This window comes from Pipistrellus kuhlii, unplaced genomic scaffold (assembly GCF_014108245.1).
Source record: "Pipistrellus kuhlii isolate mPipKuh1 unplaced genomic scaffold, mPipKuh1.p scaffold_m20_p_11, whole genome shotgun sequence".
Lineage (NCBI taxonomy): Eukaryota > Metazoa > Chordata > Mammalia > Chiroptera > Vespertilionidae > Pipistrellus > Pipistrellus kuhlii.
The window spans coordinates 22,210,277-22,229,969 of NW_023425416.1; the positions used below are offsets into that span (position 1 = coordinate 22,210,277).

The following is a 19,693-nucleotide window of genomic DNA, read 5'->3' on the forward strand; positions in this document are numbered from 1 at the left end:
CTGCGCCCTCTCCCCGGCTGCCCTCCCAGCCAGGCCCCGGCCCCTGCAGCTGCAGGGAGGAGGCGAGCGGGCTGTCTGTCGGGCTCTGGAGGGACGCTGTCCCCCGGGGTTACGTAACCTCTCCTCGCCCACTATGGATTACGAGCATCGTTAAACAACACGTTGTTTTAAAATTAAAACGGTAAGCCTCTGCCCGGAGGACATGACGTTCCGCCCTGAGCTCTGGGGGCGTGGGAAGGGAGGGAGGCCCGATGTCACCTCAGGTTTTCTGCCCCGGCCCTGCGACGGGGGCGGCCGGCCCGGGTGGGGGTCCTGGGAAAAGCCGGACGGGCGCCCGCTCGCTCGCTCGCTCGCTCGGGGTGATTTGTGGGCCAGGGCAGTGGAGACGGCGACCAGGGGGGAGCCTGCTGGGAACTCGGCTCTCGCCTGCCTGCCCTGACGTTCACAAGCCATTAATTCTGCACCGAAGGAATTTTCTAAAAAGCCTTTGCTCCAACTTTTTTTTTCTTCTCATCCTAAAAATAAAATTTAAAAAAATTTTTTTTTTTTTTTAAAGGAGAAGTAACCCATCGGCCGCTCCGGATGATCCTTGCTCGGAGGGGTGCTCGGACTCCCTCGCCGCCAGGGGAAAGCACAAAGCTTTGAACTGGCTCAGGAATGGATGCTGTGCCGGCGGGGGGAATGCCTCCCCTGCTGGGGGAGGGGGGCTGCAGGCCCGGAAAACGGGGGGGGGGGGGGGGGGGACAGAAGGCCTGGGGACCAGGCAGCTGCACCAAGAGTGGCCTCGGCCGAACTCGGTCTCCTGGGGCAGTCGGCTCCGCGGGCCCAAAATACCCCTCTGACCGGAGGACGCTGCTCAGAATTCCTTCCTCAGCACCCGCCTTCCTTCAAGTCTCACTCGGCTCCGCGCGGGCCTGTCAGGAACGGCTGTTCCCCTGGGGGTGGGGGGCGGGGGGGCGCTGGGAGGCCACACAGGGTCACCTTTCCAAGAGCAAAGCTGGCCAGCCCTCCCGGGCCTCGAACCTCGCTCTGCTCCCAGCTGTCCTCAGTCTCAGGCCTGGCCCCGGAGGCCTCTGTGATCTGCGTCTTCGCCAACCGGCCGGGCCTCGGTCTCACTTCTCCCCTGTGCCCCAGCCTCTGCGGCCAGAAACCCATCTCCGCAGCTCCTCGGAGGCGGCCCCGTGCCCCTCCGGGGCTCCTGGGCCTTCGCCGTGGTGTTTGCCCCGCAGCCGGCGCCCTCTCCACACCTCCGAGCCGCTCCGTCCCCTCGTCCTCACCCCGCGGCTCCCCGGCCGGGAGGTGTGCAGCCAGCCTCCAAAGCGTGACTCAGAACGATCCCCCTTCCTCGGCTCCGCGCCTGTCACCCCCTCCACTCATCGCGGCAGCCGGGACTGATCCTCTCCGGGGCCGAGACTGAGCGCTGGGGGGAGCATTTCCTAAAGAAAGAAAACCAATTCTGACTAAAGTGTGAACGACTGCCTTGGCCTGCTCCCTCTCCCGCAGAGAGAGGCTGAGAGCAGCACGGCCGTGCCGAGAGCCGGAGGACCACGGGGGAACGATGGGTCCATCTTTTTTTTTTTTAATACATTTTATTGATTTTTTACCGAGAGGAAGAGAGAGGGATAGAGAGTTAGAAACATCGATGAGAGAGAATCATCGATCAGCTGCCTCCTGCACACCCCGCACCGGGGATGTGCCCGCAACCAAGGTACATGCCCTTGACCAGAATCGAACCTGGGACCCTTCAGTCCGCAGACCGATGCTCTATCCACGCAGACTGACGCTCTCTCCAGAGCCCAACCGGGTTCGGCACTGTGGGTCAATCTTATGCCTACTCTACACGTGGCCACCGGGGCGGCAGCTGTCCAGCCCGGACGACGCCTGGCGGCTGGCGGCGATCCCTCCGAGAGCTCCCGTGTCTCCCTCTCCGTCAGGGGCGAGCGGCAGCCCCGGTCTCACCTCTCCTCTGAGAGCAGGACGCCCGGCGCCACAGCCCCGCTCTGCCCCGCTCCCATCGGAGCCCTGGCGTATTGATTCCGCCATCGTTCTCTCCCCAGGAAGCCGGCCGGAGTAAGAGCTTCGAGAGCCCGGCTTCTCAGGCCTCCCACATCCTGCCCGCAGACCCCGCCAAACCTCAGCCCCACCGCAGGTGGCACTCTGAGGAGGAGGAGGCGGGAGGCGGCGGCGCTGGGGGCACCGCGGCAGGCTGCAGGGCCCGGCAGAGCCTGCACCGGCTGCTGGGGCGGTGTACATCTTCCTGCCTCGTGTTTCTTATGGTGATGGAGCTGTGAGGTTTCACCGCCCGGAGCGGGAAGCACAGGTCCGGGTACGGAGTGGCAGAGTGCAGACGGCCCTCCGCTCCCCCCACCCAGCAGTCAAAGGGAGCCTTTCACACCACGGAGCACTAACTGCGAAGGGCGGTCCTGGAAAAGCAGAAGGGCATCCGTGGAGTAAGCTCCGGAGTCTCGCCGAGAGCACATTGCCTACCTGTGTGGGTTTCTTGGCGGAGACAAATGTCCTTAGCAATGGGGGAAACGGAGGGAAGGGCATGTAGGAACTATCTTTGTAACTTCCCTGTAAATCTACAATCATTCCAAAATAAAAAGTTTATTGAAAAAACAAACAACAACAACAACAACATCAGCAACCCCACACAGGCTGTACTTCCACCACAGCTCAACAGCCTTCCATGGCTCCCCAGTGCCCTGGACACAAACCCAAACTTGCTCCTGGGCCCTCCAGGTCCTACTGGGCCTGGCCAGCCCCTTTGCTCCCCTCACCCTCCTGTCCCGGGCCACTCCTTCTCCCTCAGCTTCTCCCTCAGCGTGGGCAGCTGAGGAGCAGCCGGGGGCACCCCAGAGACCAGGAGCAGAGGGGAGGAGCCAGCGGGGACCAGGCAGGTGCAAGGTAACCGGGGCCCCAAAAGCCGGGCCTGGACAGCGGGGCCTGGACGGCTGCTCCCTGCAGAGCCCGGCTGTCCCTCCTCCGCATGCTTCCGGAGCTGAGGTGAAAGGCGAAGCTGTTCCCAAGGTCACCCAAGGGCACAGGGCCAGGCCGGGATCTGAAGGCGACCTGTGATTCTCAAACCCAGACTCCCGCCTCCCACTTCCGTCTGAGGGGCCTCTCTGGACACCGTACCTCCTGGGCTGCGCGTCCCCCGGGCTGACACCCGCCCTGAGGATAAACTGAGGCACGGAAAGAGCGACGGGCCTGCTCGCTGGCCCAGGGAGCGGTCAGCACGGCCTCCATCCCGGGGGGCCTCTCACAATGGCTCCCCTGCCCGGAGGAAGCCGCCCGCTGCCCGGAGAGGAAATGCCAGCACCTCCCTGTGGGCGATCAGGACGCCGCTTCCTGGCGGGCCAGGGCTGGCGCGGGTGGCGGCCGGCCGAGAACAATGGGAGGCCGGCCCGAGCGGGGAGCCACAGCGATGGACGGGGGCAGGCACGGCACCCGAGGGCAGAGGCTTCCGCAGAGCGCGCCCTCGCCCCGCTGCCCGGACCAGGATGGCCTCGCAGCTCACGCAGACCCGTCCGAGCCTCAGAGGAGCTGCCGCGGCCGCCCCAGCCCCCGCCCTGGAGGAGGCAGGTCACCCAGGCCCAGGGCACCGAGGTCACCCAGGCCAACTGGGCACCATCACGAAGGGCTGTGTGAGCTGAAACCGGTTTGGCTCAGTGGATAGAGTGTTGGCCTGCGGACTGAAAGGTCCCAGGTTCGATTCCGGTCAAGGGCGTGTACCTTGGTTGCGGGCACGTCCCCAGCAGGGGGTGTACAGGAGGCAGCTGATCGATGTTTCTCTCTCATCGATGTTTCTAGCTATCTCTCTTCTCTCCCTTCCTCTCTATAAAAACTCAATAAAATATATTTTTTTTAAAAAGAAGGGCTGTGTGAACCAGCTGGCCAGGCCGCCCTGAACACAAGTGTCCACCACCCACAAAACGCTCCGGGCCCCGCCGAGAGGCTGGACGCCTGCAGGGACAGCCCCGGGGCTGAGGTCAGAGGCCTGACTGTCCGGGACGGGGAGGGGAACGGGGGCCCACACACTCCTGCTGCGCCCCCCGACAGACAGAAGCCGAGCTTCACAGCTCTTCGCCCGGCGGGGGCCGTTCTCTCCGAGCCTCAGTCTCCTCATCTGTGAAGTGGGGCCAGTGACAGCAACACCACAAACGTTCCCGCTGGCTCTGCAGGCCCCGGCAGGAGCTCAGGGGGGCCTGAGGACGGGGCCCCCCGGACGGACGAGCGGCTCTGCCAGCTTCCCCGCGGGAGCCGTGGGGCTGGGTCAGCAGCGGGCCGGATGCTGGGAGCCGGGCCTGCTCCGCTCGGGGCCTCTGCCTGGGAACCGAGGCCGCAGCCGCTGACTCAAGCAGCCATTGTTTTGTTAGCTGGACGTGCCCCCCTCCCCCCAGGCACCCCGCTCCCCCTTCTTGAAGCTGTTTCTCATTCCAGCCCAGCCTGGCCCCGCGTCCAGCCCTCCCCCTGGGTCCCAGAGGAGCGCCTGTGGGATGGGCAGCCAGCGACTCCGCTCTGGCCCAGGGAGAAGTCACTGCCTCCCGGCTGCAACGGCGGGGGGGCGGGGGGGGCAGTGCTGGGGGGGGTTGGGGGGTGGCAGTGCCGGGGGGGGTTGGGGGGTGGCAGTGCCGGGGGGGGTTGGGGGGTGGCAGTGCCGGGGGGGTTGGGGGGTGGCAGTGCCGGGGGGGGGGGTTGGGGGTGGCAGTGCCAGGGGGGGTTGGGGGGTGGCAGTGCCGGGGGGTTTGGGGGGGTGGCAGTGCCGGGGGGGAGGGGTTGGGGGGTGGCAGTGCCGGGGGGGTGGGGGGTGGCAGTGCCGGGGAGGGGTTGGGGGGTGGCAGTGCCGGGGGGGAGGGGTTGGGGGTGGCAGTGCCGGGGGGGAGGGGTTGGGGGGTGGCAGTGCTGGGGGGGGTTAGGGGGGTGGCAGTGCCGGGGGGGGGTAGAGGGGGTATAGGGGTGGCAGTGCCGGGGCCCTGGCCCTTCCTCACCCAGAACGGTTCTGTCCCAGCTTCTTCCCCGAAGAGGACGCAGCCAGGAGGAGAAGCCGAGAGCCGCAGCTGCCTCTCTGGCCCAGGCTGCCTGCCTCCCCCTGGGGCTCCGGGGCCTGGAGACGAGCTCACACCCCTCCCCAGAGGGAGCTGCTGGCCTCGGTCCCGGAGCCGCTCCTGGCGCAGCCCAGGGGACGGGGCTGGCGCGGGGCCCCCAGCAGACGCCTCTGGGCCGAGGCCCACGTGCTGAGACACGGAGGGGACACGGGGGTCCCCCTCGCGGGCTGACCAGACCCCAGCGTCCTCGCCGCCGGGAAGTGACAGCGTATCAACAACGTGGCCACAATCACCAGCTGCTGCTCACGCCGTGCACAGGCCTCTGCCGGCGCGACCGCCCTCCGCCCTCACCGCGCCCTGCCGCGCCGATGCCCCTCCCAGCACAGGCCACGGGGCCCAGGGAGGCGGGGAGGCTGGCCCAGGGTCACACAGCCTTGGGGTCTCCAGGGAGCTTCCAGCGAGGCAGGCAGGCTCCAGAGCCCCCACCCTGCACCACGGCCTCTCACGGCGGCTCTGCGGGAGCTGGACGTGCCCTGGGTTGCAAGCGGGGAAACCGAGGCCCAGCGAGGCGATGCCCACTTCTGGCAGCTCCGACACAGACGGCGCACGCATCCTGAGCGGGGCTCGGGGGCGGGCGGGGGCCGATCCCCCGCTAGCAGCTCCTTTCCCGGCCCGGCTTTCACGCCGAGGCTCTGCCTGTGGCCCCCCATGGGTCACCCATCAGAGCAGAAAGTGTATATGATTAACGCCCCGGGGCCTCCCGGAGCCGCGTAACGGAGCTCACAGCCTCCTCCCTCCCCCCCACGGGATTTATGATATCTCAGGGTGAAGGGCAGGGGCGTGGGCGGGCGGCCCCAGGGCCCAGAGACGGCAGATCCAGGTGGCAAGGAAGACAACAGCCTCGCTCGGGGCGGCAGCCAGGATCCGAACCCACGTGGCCGGCGCCGAGGGACTTTCCGGGCCTGTCCCCGTGCGGAGACCTGCTGGTTTCCATGGCAATCCCCACACCGCTGTCAGAGCCGGAGAGGCCCTGGGGAGTCACCTGGTCCAGCAGGGGGCGGAGGGGGCGGCTGTGAAAGAGCCTCCGCTTCTGCCGGCCCCTGGCAGGACGAATTCGGGCTCCCACCCACGGTCCCTTCTAGAAACAGATTGTCTCGCTCTTCCCAAACCAACCCGTCCGGCTCTCCACAGCCCACAGGACGGTGTCCAGGTCCTTGGCCTGGACCCCAGACCCCACACCCCCTCCCTCTCATCGCCGCCCGTCACCCCTGCGGTGTCCTCCCGCCCCTCTGGGCCTCTCTCTGCCCGGAATCCTCCCCAGCCCCGTCTGTCCGCGTCCGGCTCCAGCGTCACCTTCCTCCAGGAAGCCTTCCCTGACTGACTTCCTCAGACGCGGCTGGTCCGGGTGTGGCTTTGGCCACAGCCTGTCTCTTGTCATGCTCTCCTTCCTGACCCTCTGGGGGCTCCTCGAGGGGAGGGACAGGGTCTGATTCATCCTTTTTGGGGGCTGCCATGTAACAACGCTGAGCCTCCCCTCCGTGCCCCCATACTGCCACACTCAGAGCACCCTCCACGAGGAGGACGGGCAGGTAGATGTTGCCCAGGAGGTGCTGGGCTCTGCTGGGTGAAGGCACTGGGGCCCCACACCTGGGGTGGGGAGGGGTGGGGTGGGAGACCTGAGCCCTGCTTGGGACCATGCTGGGTCCCGGGGCTTGGCCGGCCCACAGGCCCCACGAGAAAGCTCTCACTACTCCCAGAGCAAGCCCCAGGGGGAGGAGAACGTCCCTGGGCCTGGGTTTCTCCACCTGTAAAATGGGCCCATTCACCCCCTTCCCACGGTGACGCCGGGGCCCTGGGCTCACACACACCGCTGGTCAGTGTTTCCAGAGATCCCAGAGATCAAAGGGACGGACACGGACTCTGCGGCCAGGCACCGGCTCGCCGTCCACCCACAGTGTGACCTCAGGCGATCACGCTTCCCCTTTCCGTAGGCCGGGGGTAACAATTCATCCTCTTTCGGGGCGGGGTGGGTCTGAAAACTGCACGTAAAGTGCTCTGCAGGGAGCCCCACACAGAATAAGTCCCCGAGAAGCAGCGGTAGGAACGATGATGCTGCTGCTGACGGGAGCAGGTCTGGTGACAGAGGGAGGCTTCCTTGCCACCCCGGGTCCCAACTCGGAGCAGGAAACGGAGGTCCAGAGAGGGGAGGGGCCCCTCATCCCCAGGGGCTCCGGCCCTCATGCTCCCTCCACACACACCACCACTTCCTGCAGCAGCCGGAACCTGGACCAGCCTGCTTCCTCCGTCTCCGCGCGGACCAGCAGCGGTGGGCGGGCAAAGGGAACCCCGTGGAGGCTGTTCCGCAGGGGCCCACGCCCATCGCGCCCGGACACCCCTTCTCCCCTCGGCTGAGCCCTCCTTCCCGACGGGGAAAGCCAGGGCCCGGCTCTCACCCTCCGCTCCGGGCCTGCCCGGGGATACGGCAGGTCTCACTGAGGTCACGGCCAGGGCCGTGACAGGCCCACAGCCACCTCCTCGCCAGCGCCAGACCGCGAGGGGCCGCCCTGCTGGGAAGCCCGGCGCCCGGCACAGGGTCAGTGTGGAAAGGGATGTGTCCAGTCATCCTTCAATCGGACCACATCCCTCATGCACACACCCAAAGGCCAGGGGCACACTCCTTCCAGAATCGAGGCAATCCTGTCTCCAGGGCTGAACGCGACCAGGTGTCCCCTGCCCCCTCCCACTCCCGCGGAGGCCCCATCGGCTGTGGTCCCCAGCGTACAGAGGCCCCGCCGGCCGCACCCCACTCTGGGTCCGAGTCACTGCGGCGTCGGTCCCAGCTCCCTCCGGAGCCTGCGTGGAGGTGCTATCACAGAAGGGGTTTTTTTGGTTTGTTTGTTTTGTTTTGTTTTAATATATTTTATTGATTTTTTTATAGAAAGGAAGAGAGAGGGATAGAGAGTTAGAAACATCGATGAGAGAGAATCATCGACCAGCTGCCTCTTGCACACCCCCTACTGGGGATGTGCCCGCAACCAAGGGACATGCCCTTGACCAGAATCGAACCCGGGACCTTTCAGTCCACAGACTGACGCTCTATCCACTGAGCCAAACCGGTTTTGGCCAGAAGGGGGTTTTGTACGAAGGGCGACACCCAGACCTCCATGGGGGAGGGGGGGTGTGATTGTACAACTTGCCACAGAGCTCACAGCTCACAGCAGCCCCCACCCAGCTGCACTCTGCAGTCAGCAGTCACACCGCTGACCAGTTTCCCTCTGTGTGAACTGGGGTGGGGACAGCAGCACTTCCCGCCTTGGTTGGAGGGAGGGGGGAGTGAGATCGAAGGCATTGGCCCCTGCTCAGAACTCAGAGCTCAGCCCCAGAGGGCACCTGCCCTCCGCACACCCCTCAGAAGCTCAGCACCCAGCCCCACCAGCAGCAGCGACAGCTGGCTCCGTCCTCCCACCTCAGTCTGTGCCCACCTGTCTCTGAGCTCGCCGGGACCCCACAGCCCTAGACCCGCCCCGGCCTCACCCCTCTGCCTTCCCCAGCCTCACCCCTCTGCCTTCCCCAGCCTCACCCCTCTGCCTTCCCCGGCCTCACCCCGGCCTCACCCCTCTGCCTTCCCCGGCCTCACCCCTCTGCCTTCCCCGGCCTCACCCCTCTGCCTTCCCCAGCCTCACCCCTCTGCCTTCCCCGGCCTCACCCCTCTGCCTTCCCAGCCTCACCCCTCTGCCTTCCCCGGCCTCACCCCTCTGCCTTCCCCAGCCTCACCCCTCTGCCTTCCCCAGCCTCACCCCTCTGCCTTCCCCGGCCTCACCCCTCTGCCTTCCCCAGCCTCACCCCTCTGCCTTCCCCGGCCTCACCCCTCTGCCTTCCCAGGCCTGCTCACCTTGGGGCCCTGTGATCCTCTACAGCAGAGGTTCCCAGCCTTCCCAATGCGCGACCCTTTAATACAGTCCCCCGTGCTGTGGTGACCCCCAACCATAAAACTATTTTCACTGCTACCCTGTTTCCCCGAAAATAAGACCGTGTCTTATATTAATTTTTGCTCCCAAAGATGTGCTAGGTCTTATTTTCAGGGGATGTCTTATTTTTCCATGAAGAAGAATACGGTACACATTTATTGTTAAATGAAAATAAAGGAAATTTATTACCTGTGTACGGTACGGTAGTACGATAGTTGTCAACACAAACCAGACAAACTGTGACTCCTACAGTATCAAGAATTTACTCCTTTATTCAATGACAATCATGTCATCATCTTCTGGAACATCATCATAACAATCCAATTCCTGAATTTCCTGGTGAATTTCTTGTGACTCCATTTCTCTCATGTTTAGCCTGTGGGGGGGCCTTATTTTTGGGGGATGCCTTATATTTCACTCAGAAGGAAACCTGTAAGTAGGTCTTATTTTCGGAGGATGTCTTATTTTCGGGGAAACGCGGTACTTCATAACTGTAATTTTGCTGCTGTTATGAGCTGTAATGTAAATATCTGTGTTTTCTGATGGTCTTAGGCTCTACAGGTTGAGAACCGCTAGCAGGGTCACCTAAGACCATCGCAAAACACAGACATTTACCTTACGATGCATAACAGCAGCAAAATTACAGGGTTTTTTTGTTTGTTTGTTTTTTAATAGAATTTTAGTGAGTTTATTTGAGCCAAACTGTCGACATATGCCGGGAAGCAGAACCTCAATGGATTGAGATAATGCTCCGAAGAATGGGGGGGTCACATTTCTACCTATACATTGCAATCATGAAGTAGCAACGAAAATAGTTTTATGGTTGGGGGGTCACCACAGCACAGGGATCTGTATCAAAGGGTCACGGCATTGGGAAGGTTGAGAACCTCTGGTCTAGGGCATCCTCCCTCCTCAGCACAGCCTGCCCCGCTGGCCGCTGCACACACCCAGCACCCTCTCCTCTGAGGTCTTCTTTTCCTCCGCCCGCCAGTCCGGGCCCTGCGTGTGAGATTGTCATCTGCCCACATCCTCAGAAGACAACACTGGCCCGTTTTACAACGAGAAAGCACGAGACCCAGAGGTCACGCGGCACACAGGGAGGGGAACGGAGCTCAAGGCCAGCTGTGCCCTCACCTACATGGGAATCCGAATGGATGGCTTTCCCAGCCTGGGGAGGGATGTGAACAGTCTTCTGGCCCAAGCCCCGTCTCTCGCTCCGGGTTAGAAGGTCCTCCTGGCCAACCCCACGGGAACCCCTTCTCCTACATCCTACCAAGCGTCTCTGCTCATACCCTTGGCCACGGGGAGCTCACTCCCAGCCCCATTCCAGTTCCACAGAGAAAGCCCATCGTGGGAGCTGTCTCCCTCCGCCTCCGCCCAGCATCGCAACCCCCAAATTGGCTCAGGGGGGAAAAAAAAAAAACCGCCTTCTCGACAATGAGCACCCACCCACCACATGCCAGTTTAAAACCGCCTGAGGGTGGTTTTTTTTCCACCTTCACTATAAAAAGACACCTTGAAAATGCAGCACTGACATTTCCTTCCCTGTCAGTTTTCTTCTTGATTTAAAAACACAAGTACTATGGTCATTCAAAGGTGACAGTGAGCTCAGTGGCTGAGCATCCACCGATGAACCAGGAGGCCACAGGTTCATGATTCTTGGACAGGGCACATGCTGGGTTGCAGGCTCGACTGGTGTGGGGCGTGCAGGAGGCAGCCGATCATCAATTCGATTTCACCCTTGATGTTTCATCTCTCGCTCTCCCTCTCCCTGCCTCTCTGAAATCAATAATATATATATATATATATTGATATATATACACGTTTTTGTTTTTGTTTTAAGACTCAGCCTGCCCTTGCCTTGCTGGGTGACCCTGTACCTCAGTTTCCCCCCCTTGAAAGCTGTGGCAACTTCCCAAACCTGCTTTCACCTCAAACACAAGGTGACGGAAGGAAGGAAGGCTAGTAATTGCCTCACTCCCACTTTATCAAAACAGTCCATCAGCCCCAAATACGCCAAAAACAATCAGGGGCAAAGCGGAGGCCTCCGAGGTTCCCTGCCTCTCACCTCAGTACCTCCTCCCCTCATTGTCTTAAAGGTGGAGAGCAGAGGGAAAAGCCTGCCCAAAACTACCCTGACTGAGAGACCCCAAAAACAGCTGGTTGGAGCACTGTCCAGTACACTGAGAGGTTGCTGGTTTGATTCCCAGTCAGGGCACATACCTACGTTTCAGGCAACCCTGGTCTCTCCCTTCCTCCCTCTCTCTAAAAAAAAAATCAATAAAAAGTGAAGGGGGAGTCGGGGAAAGTGGGAGACATCTGTAAACTGTCAACAATAAAAATAAATAAATATAAATGCCTATCAATAAAAACATCTCCTCTGGTGAGGATTAAAACAAAACAAATCAAAACCAAAAAAAAAGCCCCACAAATGCAGGAAGCTGAGTTTCCAGAGACCCGGCCAAGCCGCCTCCCCTGCCTGGAGGTCAGATGTCCTTGGAGAGCAGATGGAAGAACAAGGTGCTGTCCCCTCGCCCAACTCCCATCTGATGTCGGGCCAGGCTGGGCAGCTTCCTTCCCCGCCATCCTGTCGGTCCCCACCTCTGGGGCTGCATCCTGGCAGCCAAGTCTGTCCCGAGCCCACTGCTTCCTCCTGTGCCCCCGACGGCCCATCGCATCCCGGAGAACAAGGCCGGCCGCTCCCTGCCCAGTGCCCCCCCGGCAGGCCTTAGAGAAGTACCTGCGAGTGAGCCCGTGAATCTCCTGCCCCCGCGGGCGATGGCACCAGCCTCCCAACCACTCTCTCCCTGTCTCTCCTCTTGCCTTCTCACCAATCACCGAGGGACTCTCTAAAACAATTATGTTAAAAATAAGCACGGTAAGCACTGGCCAGGGAGCTTAGTTGGTGACAGCATCGTCCCGACGTTCCAAGGTTGCTGGTTTGATCCCCAGTCAGGGCACAAATAAGACTCAACCAACGAATGCATAAATAAGTGGAACAACAAATCCATGTTTCTCCTCTCTCCCTCCCTCTCTCATCAATAAACAAAAAACATATATAAAATAAAAATGTTTAACAAAAGATTTAAAAAATAAAATTAAAATCATCATAGAAATTGCAAGCACATGAGCCAGCCACTCTGCCAAGAGCTTCCCAGGTATTATCTCATGGAATTCCCACCAGGGAGGGTCCTGCGAGGCAGGCACTTTTATTACCATTCCCATTCCTCAGAGGAAGACACGCAGAGGCTCACTCAAGTCATATCACTCCTCTGGCTAAAACCCTTCACAGCTCCCGATGTCCCCAGATACAGTCCCGATTCCATCACACGCCCAACCTGCCCCCTGCCGGCCCCACCCGCCTCCCCCCTTGGTTCAGTTGTGCTATCCCAGGGGTCGGCAAACTCATCAGTCAACAGAGCCAAATATCAACAATTGAAATTTCTTTCGAGAGCCAAATTTTAAAAATATATATTTTATTGATTTTTTTACAGAGAGGAAGAGAGAGGGATAGAGTTAAAAACATCGATGAGAAAGAATCATCGACCAGCTGCCTCTTGCACACCCCCTGCTGGGGATGTGCCCGCAACCAAGGTACATGCCCCTGACCGGAATCGAACCTGGGACCTTCCAGTCCGCAGGCCGACGCACTATCCACTGAGCCAAACCGGTTTCGGCTGAGAGCCAAATTTTTTTTTTTTTTTTTTTTTTTTTTTTTTATAAATCTTTATTGTTCATATTATTACAAAAGTTCCTCATTTTTCCCCCTCCACCAGGTTCCCACCCCACCCTCTGCCCTTTCCCCACCCCCATTGTCCTCATCCATAGGTGCACAGTTTATGTTCAGTCTCTTCCTTTACACCCCCTCTCCCCCTTTCCCCAAGAATCGTCAGTCCACTCCCCTTCTATACCTCTGATTCTATTATATTCACCAGTTAATAAGGTCATAAGATTTTTTTTTTAATTCCCTTGGTTTTTAGATTCACGTGTTGATAGTTACATATTTGTTGTTCATAGTTTTATCTTTATTTACTTTCTCTTCTAAAAGAACCCCCTTCAGCAATTCATATAATTCTGGTTTGGCTGTGATGTACTCCTTTAGCTTTTTTTTATTAGTGAAGCTCTTTATCTGGCCTTCGATTCTGAGTGATAGCTTTGCTGGGTAGATTATTTTTGGCTGTAGGTTCTTGCTATTCGTTAACTTGAATATTTCTTGCCATTCTCGTCTGGCCTGCATGGTTTCTGTTGAGAAATCAGCTGACAATCGTATGGGTGCTCCTTTATAGGTAACTACCTGCTTTGCTCTTGCTGCTTTTAATATTCTCTCTTTGTCTTTTGCTCTTGGAATTTTAATTATGATGTGTCTTGGTGTGGTCTTCCTTGGATTCCTTTTGTTTGGAGTTCTGTGCGCTTCCTGGACTTGTAAGTCTAATTCTTTCACCAGGTGGGGGAAGTTTTCTGTCACTATTTCTTTCAGTATGTTTTCGATATCTTGCTCTCTCTCATCTTCTGGGACCCCCATAATTCTGATGTTGGTTCGCTTGAAATTATCCCAGAGGTTTCTTAAATCATCTTCAACTTTCTGGATTCTCTCGACTTCTTGCTTCTGTGGAGGAGTTTCTTCTGGCTCTTTATGTTCCAAATCTTTGACTTGATACTTGCGATTTTCCATTTTGTTTTTAGGACTCTGTATAATATTTTTTATTTCAGACAATGTATTCTTTATTTCTTGTTGATCCCTTATTAGTTCTTGTTGATTCCTTTTCATCTCCTCATAGGTCTTATCGACCTTTTTTAGGAAATTCTTAAAAAACCTTATAAGCGTGGTTTTGAACTCTATATCCAGTCTCTTCTTTTCCTCCATTTCTTTTGTTTGTGATCTAATTCCTTGTCTTGGCATTTTCACAGCTTCCCTGAGATGGTAGGGTGGCTTTGTGTGCTAAGGTGTCCTACAATATATAGTTCAGTGAGTCAGCCTCCCAGTTACACAAGACAGTCTTGGTGTAGCCCTTTGTGGGATGGGTGGGCAGTCTTGTTGTTAAGCCTTGCTTGTTGTTGGTATCACTGGGAAGCGTTGATCTCCAAGCCAATTGGCTATGAGGATCAGAAGTGTCTCAGCTAGGAGGGTTTCTGTATTCTGCTTGGATGGGCGGAGTCTTGGGGTGGCACAGACAAGCTTTGTTGAATCCCGCACAATTGGTTGTAGGCACGCGCACCTCTTTGGTATAGGCACAGACAAGCTTTAGATTCCTGTCTGCCCCTCCCTAGGAGAGTCCTATTGGCAGCGAACAAGGAAGCTAGCCTCTGGAAGGGCCTCTATGCTCTGCTTGATGGGGCGTAGTCTCGGGTGGTGCAGACAAGCTTTATTCAGCCCCTCCCTACGAGGGTCTGGTTTCTGAGTCCCACAGTAATGGCCGCTGGCTTCACACACCTCCGAGAGATCTCTGCCCACTGCCCGACAGTCTGGCCTCTCCCTGTCTGGGGCCGTCTATCAGCGCAATAGGGTGGTTCTGTTTTCCTGCTGAACCAGAAAGCCAGCCGCGCGTTAGCTGTCCGCCCTCTCCATGCGCAGGGAGTAAGCCAGTAGCGAACTCGGCCCGCCCTCTCCGCGCTCCGCAAGCCAGCCGGCAGCGAACTCTGCGGCTGCTTTTTCGCGCGCACAGTTTTCCGTACCTTCACAGTTCCTGAGGTTCAGCGCGCCTTCTCTCTCCTTCCCAGATGGCAGAGCCTCCTCTCAGCCGGCTGTCCGGCGCTTCAGGGTGATGTTTCCCCCGTTTTTCAGTTCTAAATTCAAACTTGTTGTGGTAGGCTGCATTCGGGTGTCTGCCCTATGCCGCCATCTTGGTTGTCTCCTGAGAGCCAAATTTTTTAAACATAAACTTCTTCTAATGCCACTTCTCAAAAACAGACTCGCCCAGACCATGGTGTTTTGTGGAAGAGCGCCACACCAAGGGCCAAAGAGCCGCATGTGGCTCGCGAGCCGCCGTTTGCCAACCACGGCTCCAGCCCATTTGCTGTATCCAACCTACCTCCAGGTGTTTGCAATGGCTGTTCCCTCAGCCTGGACCCTCCCCTCCTCTCTTGCAGCCTCAGGCGGCTACCTCCTGCTCATCCCCCTCTGCTTTGATATCACTCCCCCAACAATGCCCCTCTCCCAGCCCCCTCATCCCTCTGGCTGCAAGAGCCTGCCTCCATGTCAGTCCTCTGCTCGCCTGCAGGACCCGCAGGAGCAGGAACTGAGTCACCATGGTCCCCCAGTGCCCAGGGCTGGGCTCCCAGGTGAGGCTCAGAGGTGTTTATTGAGGCTTCTAGAGGCGGGAGAGGGCGGAGTGGTCTCTGCTGCAAGAAGAAGCCAAAATAGGTCCCTCTTTGCTGTTCAGGATGGAGCCCAGACGTATGCTAATACTGTCCCCTGGGGTAAGAGTAATAAGAACAGCACACCTCTGCCAGGTGCTTATTATGTGCCAGGTAAGTGCTTCCCATTAATGATTCATTTAGTCCTCAGAGATGCGTTTTTTATCATTCCCACTTTACAGATGAGGAAGGTGAAGTCCTTTGCCAACGTTGGCAGAGCAGGATTTGAACCCAGAGTGTGAAGTCCAAATTCTTAACCTATAACTGAGGAGCTGGCAACAGCCTGGAGCAAGAACAATAGCCACCCATCCCACCCCCACCCGGGGGCCTTGATGTCACACATCTGGAAGAGCCTGCCCAGGGGCACTGGCCTGTGCCTATGGCTGGGTATGGGGAGAGGGAGAGGGATGGGGAGGACGCAGGGAGAGTGACTGAGGGCTGAGAACCCGCCTCACCTCGGGGTCAGGAGGAGGCCCCAGGGGCTGTGTCCTTGTAGAGGCCCTGCCCCCTCAAAAGAAGGAAGCCCCAGCCCCCTCCAGCAGAGTGAGTCACTGCACGAGGCTGGCCGAAAATAATGGACCTCAGGAACTGAGAAGGCTCCTGCTGGGGGGGGGGGGGGAGGAGGAGACCAGAGGCCCAAGCGGACAGACGGACCAGGGCCCGGATGGACATGCAGGGCCTGGAAAGATTGAGTAGGGTGGGGGCCTTGGTCCCCCCAACAGGGTCTTCCTTCCACAGAGTAGGGCCGACGACTCCCCACTCACTCCTCGCCCTGAGACCTCCTTAAACAAAACCCACCCCAAACACAGCCCACGGGGCATGAGGCTCTGGGAAGAGGAACAGTGGGTATGTCTCAACCACAGCGCTGGGCGGCCAGCCCTCCTCTGGCGGGCCCCTGCTCCCCGGGACAGTCTGCCTGCTCACCCACTATGACCTTTCTTTCCAGGGCAGCCAGCCAGCCGGGCGGGTGGTGGGCAGCCGTGGGAGCCTGACTCGGAGAGAAGGAATCCGAGTTTTCTGTAAGCCCCAGTGTTGGGCACACCCACGAATAATTAAGCTCGTGAGATTCCTGCCACCACCAGCCCGAGGACCACAGAGGAGGAATGGGGCAGGGCAATCAAGGGCCTGGCCTCAAGGAGGGCTCTGGAACCACCAGAAGTCTGAGCTTGGCATTTGCGGAAGGAGAAACGGAGGCTTCCCGGGGCAGCGGCAACGCCTGGGGTTCCGATGGATTCCCCAGGCTCGGACACAGACGCAGAGCGTGGAAAAGGCGAAGGGTTCCACACCCCAGGGCCCCCTGAAGCAGTGACCCCTTGCTGGTGTGCTTGCTTGAAGAGAACCGCACAAAGTTCCCTCCGGCACCCTCAGGTCACTCCCCACAACTTCAACACACACACACACACACACACACACACACACACACACACACGGATACCCAAACCTGACCCCCTTTTTACTCCTCAACCCAGCCCCAGCCCCAGACACCCGGGGCCCCTGCCCACCAGCTGGTGTGTCCTCACAACTGGCCACTCCTCATTCCCTCCTGAGCCTCAGGGCCGGTCCTGCCCCCAAAAACCCCCCCCGCTGACCTTGGCACCTCCCCACCAAGGCCTCTGGTCAGACAGACACTCCCTTGCTGCGTGCTCCCCGCCTATGCCCCACATCCGGGCGGGCGCACACCTGAGCTATAACATACACCGTTAGCTCTCTCCAGCACGCACCTATCCACCGCCTGATCCCCTCCCACACACCTAGGTGTGCGCACCTGTACGCCAGCGCTCAGCTGAATGACCTCACACGCGCACCTGGGCCGTATTCGCGCTCGTTGCCCCCATCTCAGCGGGCACCTGTACCCTCGAGGGTACCCCGAGTCCCCGCAGAGGCACCTGTGGTCCGGAGTGCACACTTGTGCCCCCGCCGTCCGCTCACACCCAGTGACCCGCAAAGCGCGCAGCAACCCGCCCAGGCACCGGCCCCCGCTCTCCCTCGGCGCCCCGAGCTGGGTGCCCCCTCCTCCTCCCCGCACGGCCCCGCCCGCGCTCACCTGGATGTTGCGCTTGCTCTCGCAGGCTGGCCCGGTGCCCTGCACCACGCTGTCGAGCACCGCCACCACGTCGGGCGCGGGCTCCACGAAGCAGGCGGTGCGCGCGGCGCGGATGGCGGCCTGCACGTCGGCGAAGCGGAAGGCGCAGAGCGCGGCGGGCGCCGCCCGGGCCGCGGGGGCCCCCTGGGGCCGCTCGAACACGGCGAAGAGTAGCTCGCGCGCGGGGAACACGGACACCAGGCGGCTGTAGAGGTCGCCGCGGCCCGCGCCGCCCGCACACTGCAAGCCCAGCTGGATGTAGGACTCGGTGAGCTTCTTGGCGTCGCCGCCGGCGCCGCGGGGCAGGCAGATGCGCGCCAGCAGGCTCCGCGCCTGGCTCTCCTTGTCGCCCGCGCGCGCCTCGCTGGTGAGCGCCAGGTACGCGTAGGACGGCGCGCCCGGCGGGGGGCCCGGCGGCGGGTGCAGGAAGGCGCGCACGAAGCCCAGCTTGTGCTGCTCCTTGGCGCCCTGCTTGATCTTGAGGATGTTGTCGTCGGAGGGGTTGAGGTCGAAGGTGAAGAGCTTGGCCAGGTCGCCGCGCGCGTCCAGGGAGCGGATGGCGATCTCGGGCGTGTTCTCGAAGCGGTGGTCCTCCAGGCTACGGTTGCGCGGGAAGAAGGCGCTGCCGTAGCCCGTGTACGTGGCGCCCACGAGGAGGCGGCTGCCCCCGGTGCCGGGGCCGGCGGCGGGCGGCAGCACCAGCCCCACGGTGGACGCGTTGGGGTGGTTGGCCGCCACGTTGAGCATGCTGGGGAACACCGTGACCGGCTCGGCGGGCGGCGCGGCGGGCGGGAAGCGCACGGCCACCGCCGAGATGTTGCCGCGGCGCCGCAGCTGGCAGAAGCCCTGGTAGATGGAGCCGCACACCACCACCAGGCCCTGGCCCGGGTCCAGCTGCAGGATCTTGTTGTAGTTGTCGGTGAGGCGCCGCGGGTGCTCGCACGAGGCCTGCGGCAGCTGCGGGGCGTGACACAGCGGGCTGTCGGCCACGGGGCCCACGGCCGCCTCGGCCTCCAGGCTCAGGTTCTGGCTCGACAGCTGGTAGAGGCGGTTCACGGCCGCCAGGTACAGCGTGCCGGCCGCGCCGTCCAGGGCGAAGTTGTTGGTGGGCGTGGGCGAGGGGAAGCGGCGCTGGACCTCCAGGGCGCCGGCCCGCGCCGCCGCCAGCAGCACCGGCAGCAGCAGCAGCAGCAGCAGCACCGGCGGCGGCGGGCACGGCCGCGGGGCCCGGAATGGCTCGCGCGGCGGCCGGGGGCTGGCGGCGGCGGCGGCGGCGGCGGCGGCCCGGGCGCTACGGGGTGCGCCGCCCGCGGCGCGACGAGCCATCCGGGCGAGCGCGGGCTGCGCGGCGCGGCGAGTGCATGGGGCGCGGCGCGGCCGGGAGCCCGGAGCCCGCGGGAGGCAGGAGGCGGGGGGCGGGCCCGGGCCGCGAGGCGCTTCCTGCCCGCGCCAGCCGCCCCCGGCCCCGGCGCCCCGGCCGGGCTCCGCGGCGCAGCGCAACCGGGGGCGGGGCGGGGGCGGCTCCGCGGCGGGCACGCCCTCGCGCCGCGCCCCGCCCGGCCGCGCCCCGCCCTCCAGCCCCTGCCCGCCCCCCGGCCGCCCACCTTCCGCGGCGCCCGGCCCCGCCGGCTCTCCGCTCCGGGCGCCCCGGGCCTGGCCCCGCCCCGCCCCGCCCGCTGGCCGCTCGGCCGGCCTGGCTGTCGGAGGGCCGGCGCCCCGCGCCCTCCAGGACCCTCCGGCGGGCGCGGCGTCCGCGGCCCGAGGCTCCCTTCCCCGGCGTCGCCGCCGCCTCCGTCGCTGGTTCTTCTTTCCTTCCTTCCTCCCGGCGGCTCGGCCCGTCGCGCTGGGGCTGGCTTTTTGCTTTCTTTCCTCTCTTTCTCCACCCGCCCCCTGTCTCTCAGTGTCTCCCTGTCTCTGTCTCTGTCTCAGCCCCCTCCCCGGGTATGTTGTCTCTCTCTCCCTTCTCTGTTTGTCTGTCCTCAGCTCCCTCTCCTCTCTCCGTCGCTCCCTCGGCTCGCTCCCTCCCCCTGCAACTCGCGGTCTCGCTCCCATCCCTCGGACCTCCCTCTTCTCCACCTCCGTCTGCCCCCTTCTCTCCCTCTCTGCCTTCTGGGTCCACAGCCCTCCCTTCTTCCCATCTCCAAGTCTCTGCCTTTTTACCCTCTTTCACAGGGCACTGTCCAGGCCTGGGCACCTCCAGGGCCAGCTGGGCAGGGGGCACCACCCTCTTAGTCCCCAAG

At 61.2% G+C, this 19,693-nt stretch overlaps 1 protein-coding gene across 1 annotated transcript in view; it reads right to left on the bottom strand.

Annotated features, from left to right (window-relative positions):
* Positions 1–18,952, bottom strand: part of PLXND1 (plexin D1) — a 59,884-nt gene extending 40,932 nt beyond the window's left edge. Inside the window, exon 1 of the mRNA XM_036431187.2 lies at positions 17,415–18,952. Coding sequence (XP_036287080.1) covers positions 17,415–18,779 — 1,365 coding nt within the window. The 5' untranslated portion in view covers positions 18,780–18,952. The remainder of the gene's footprint in view (positions 1–17,414) is intronic.
* Positions 18,953–19,693: the final 741 nt, after the last annotated feature.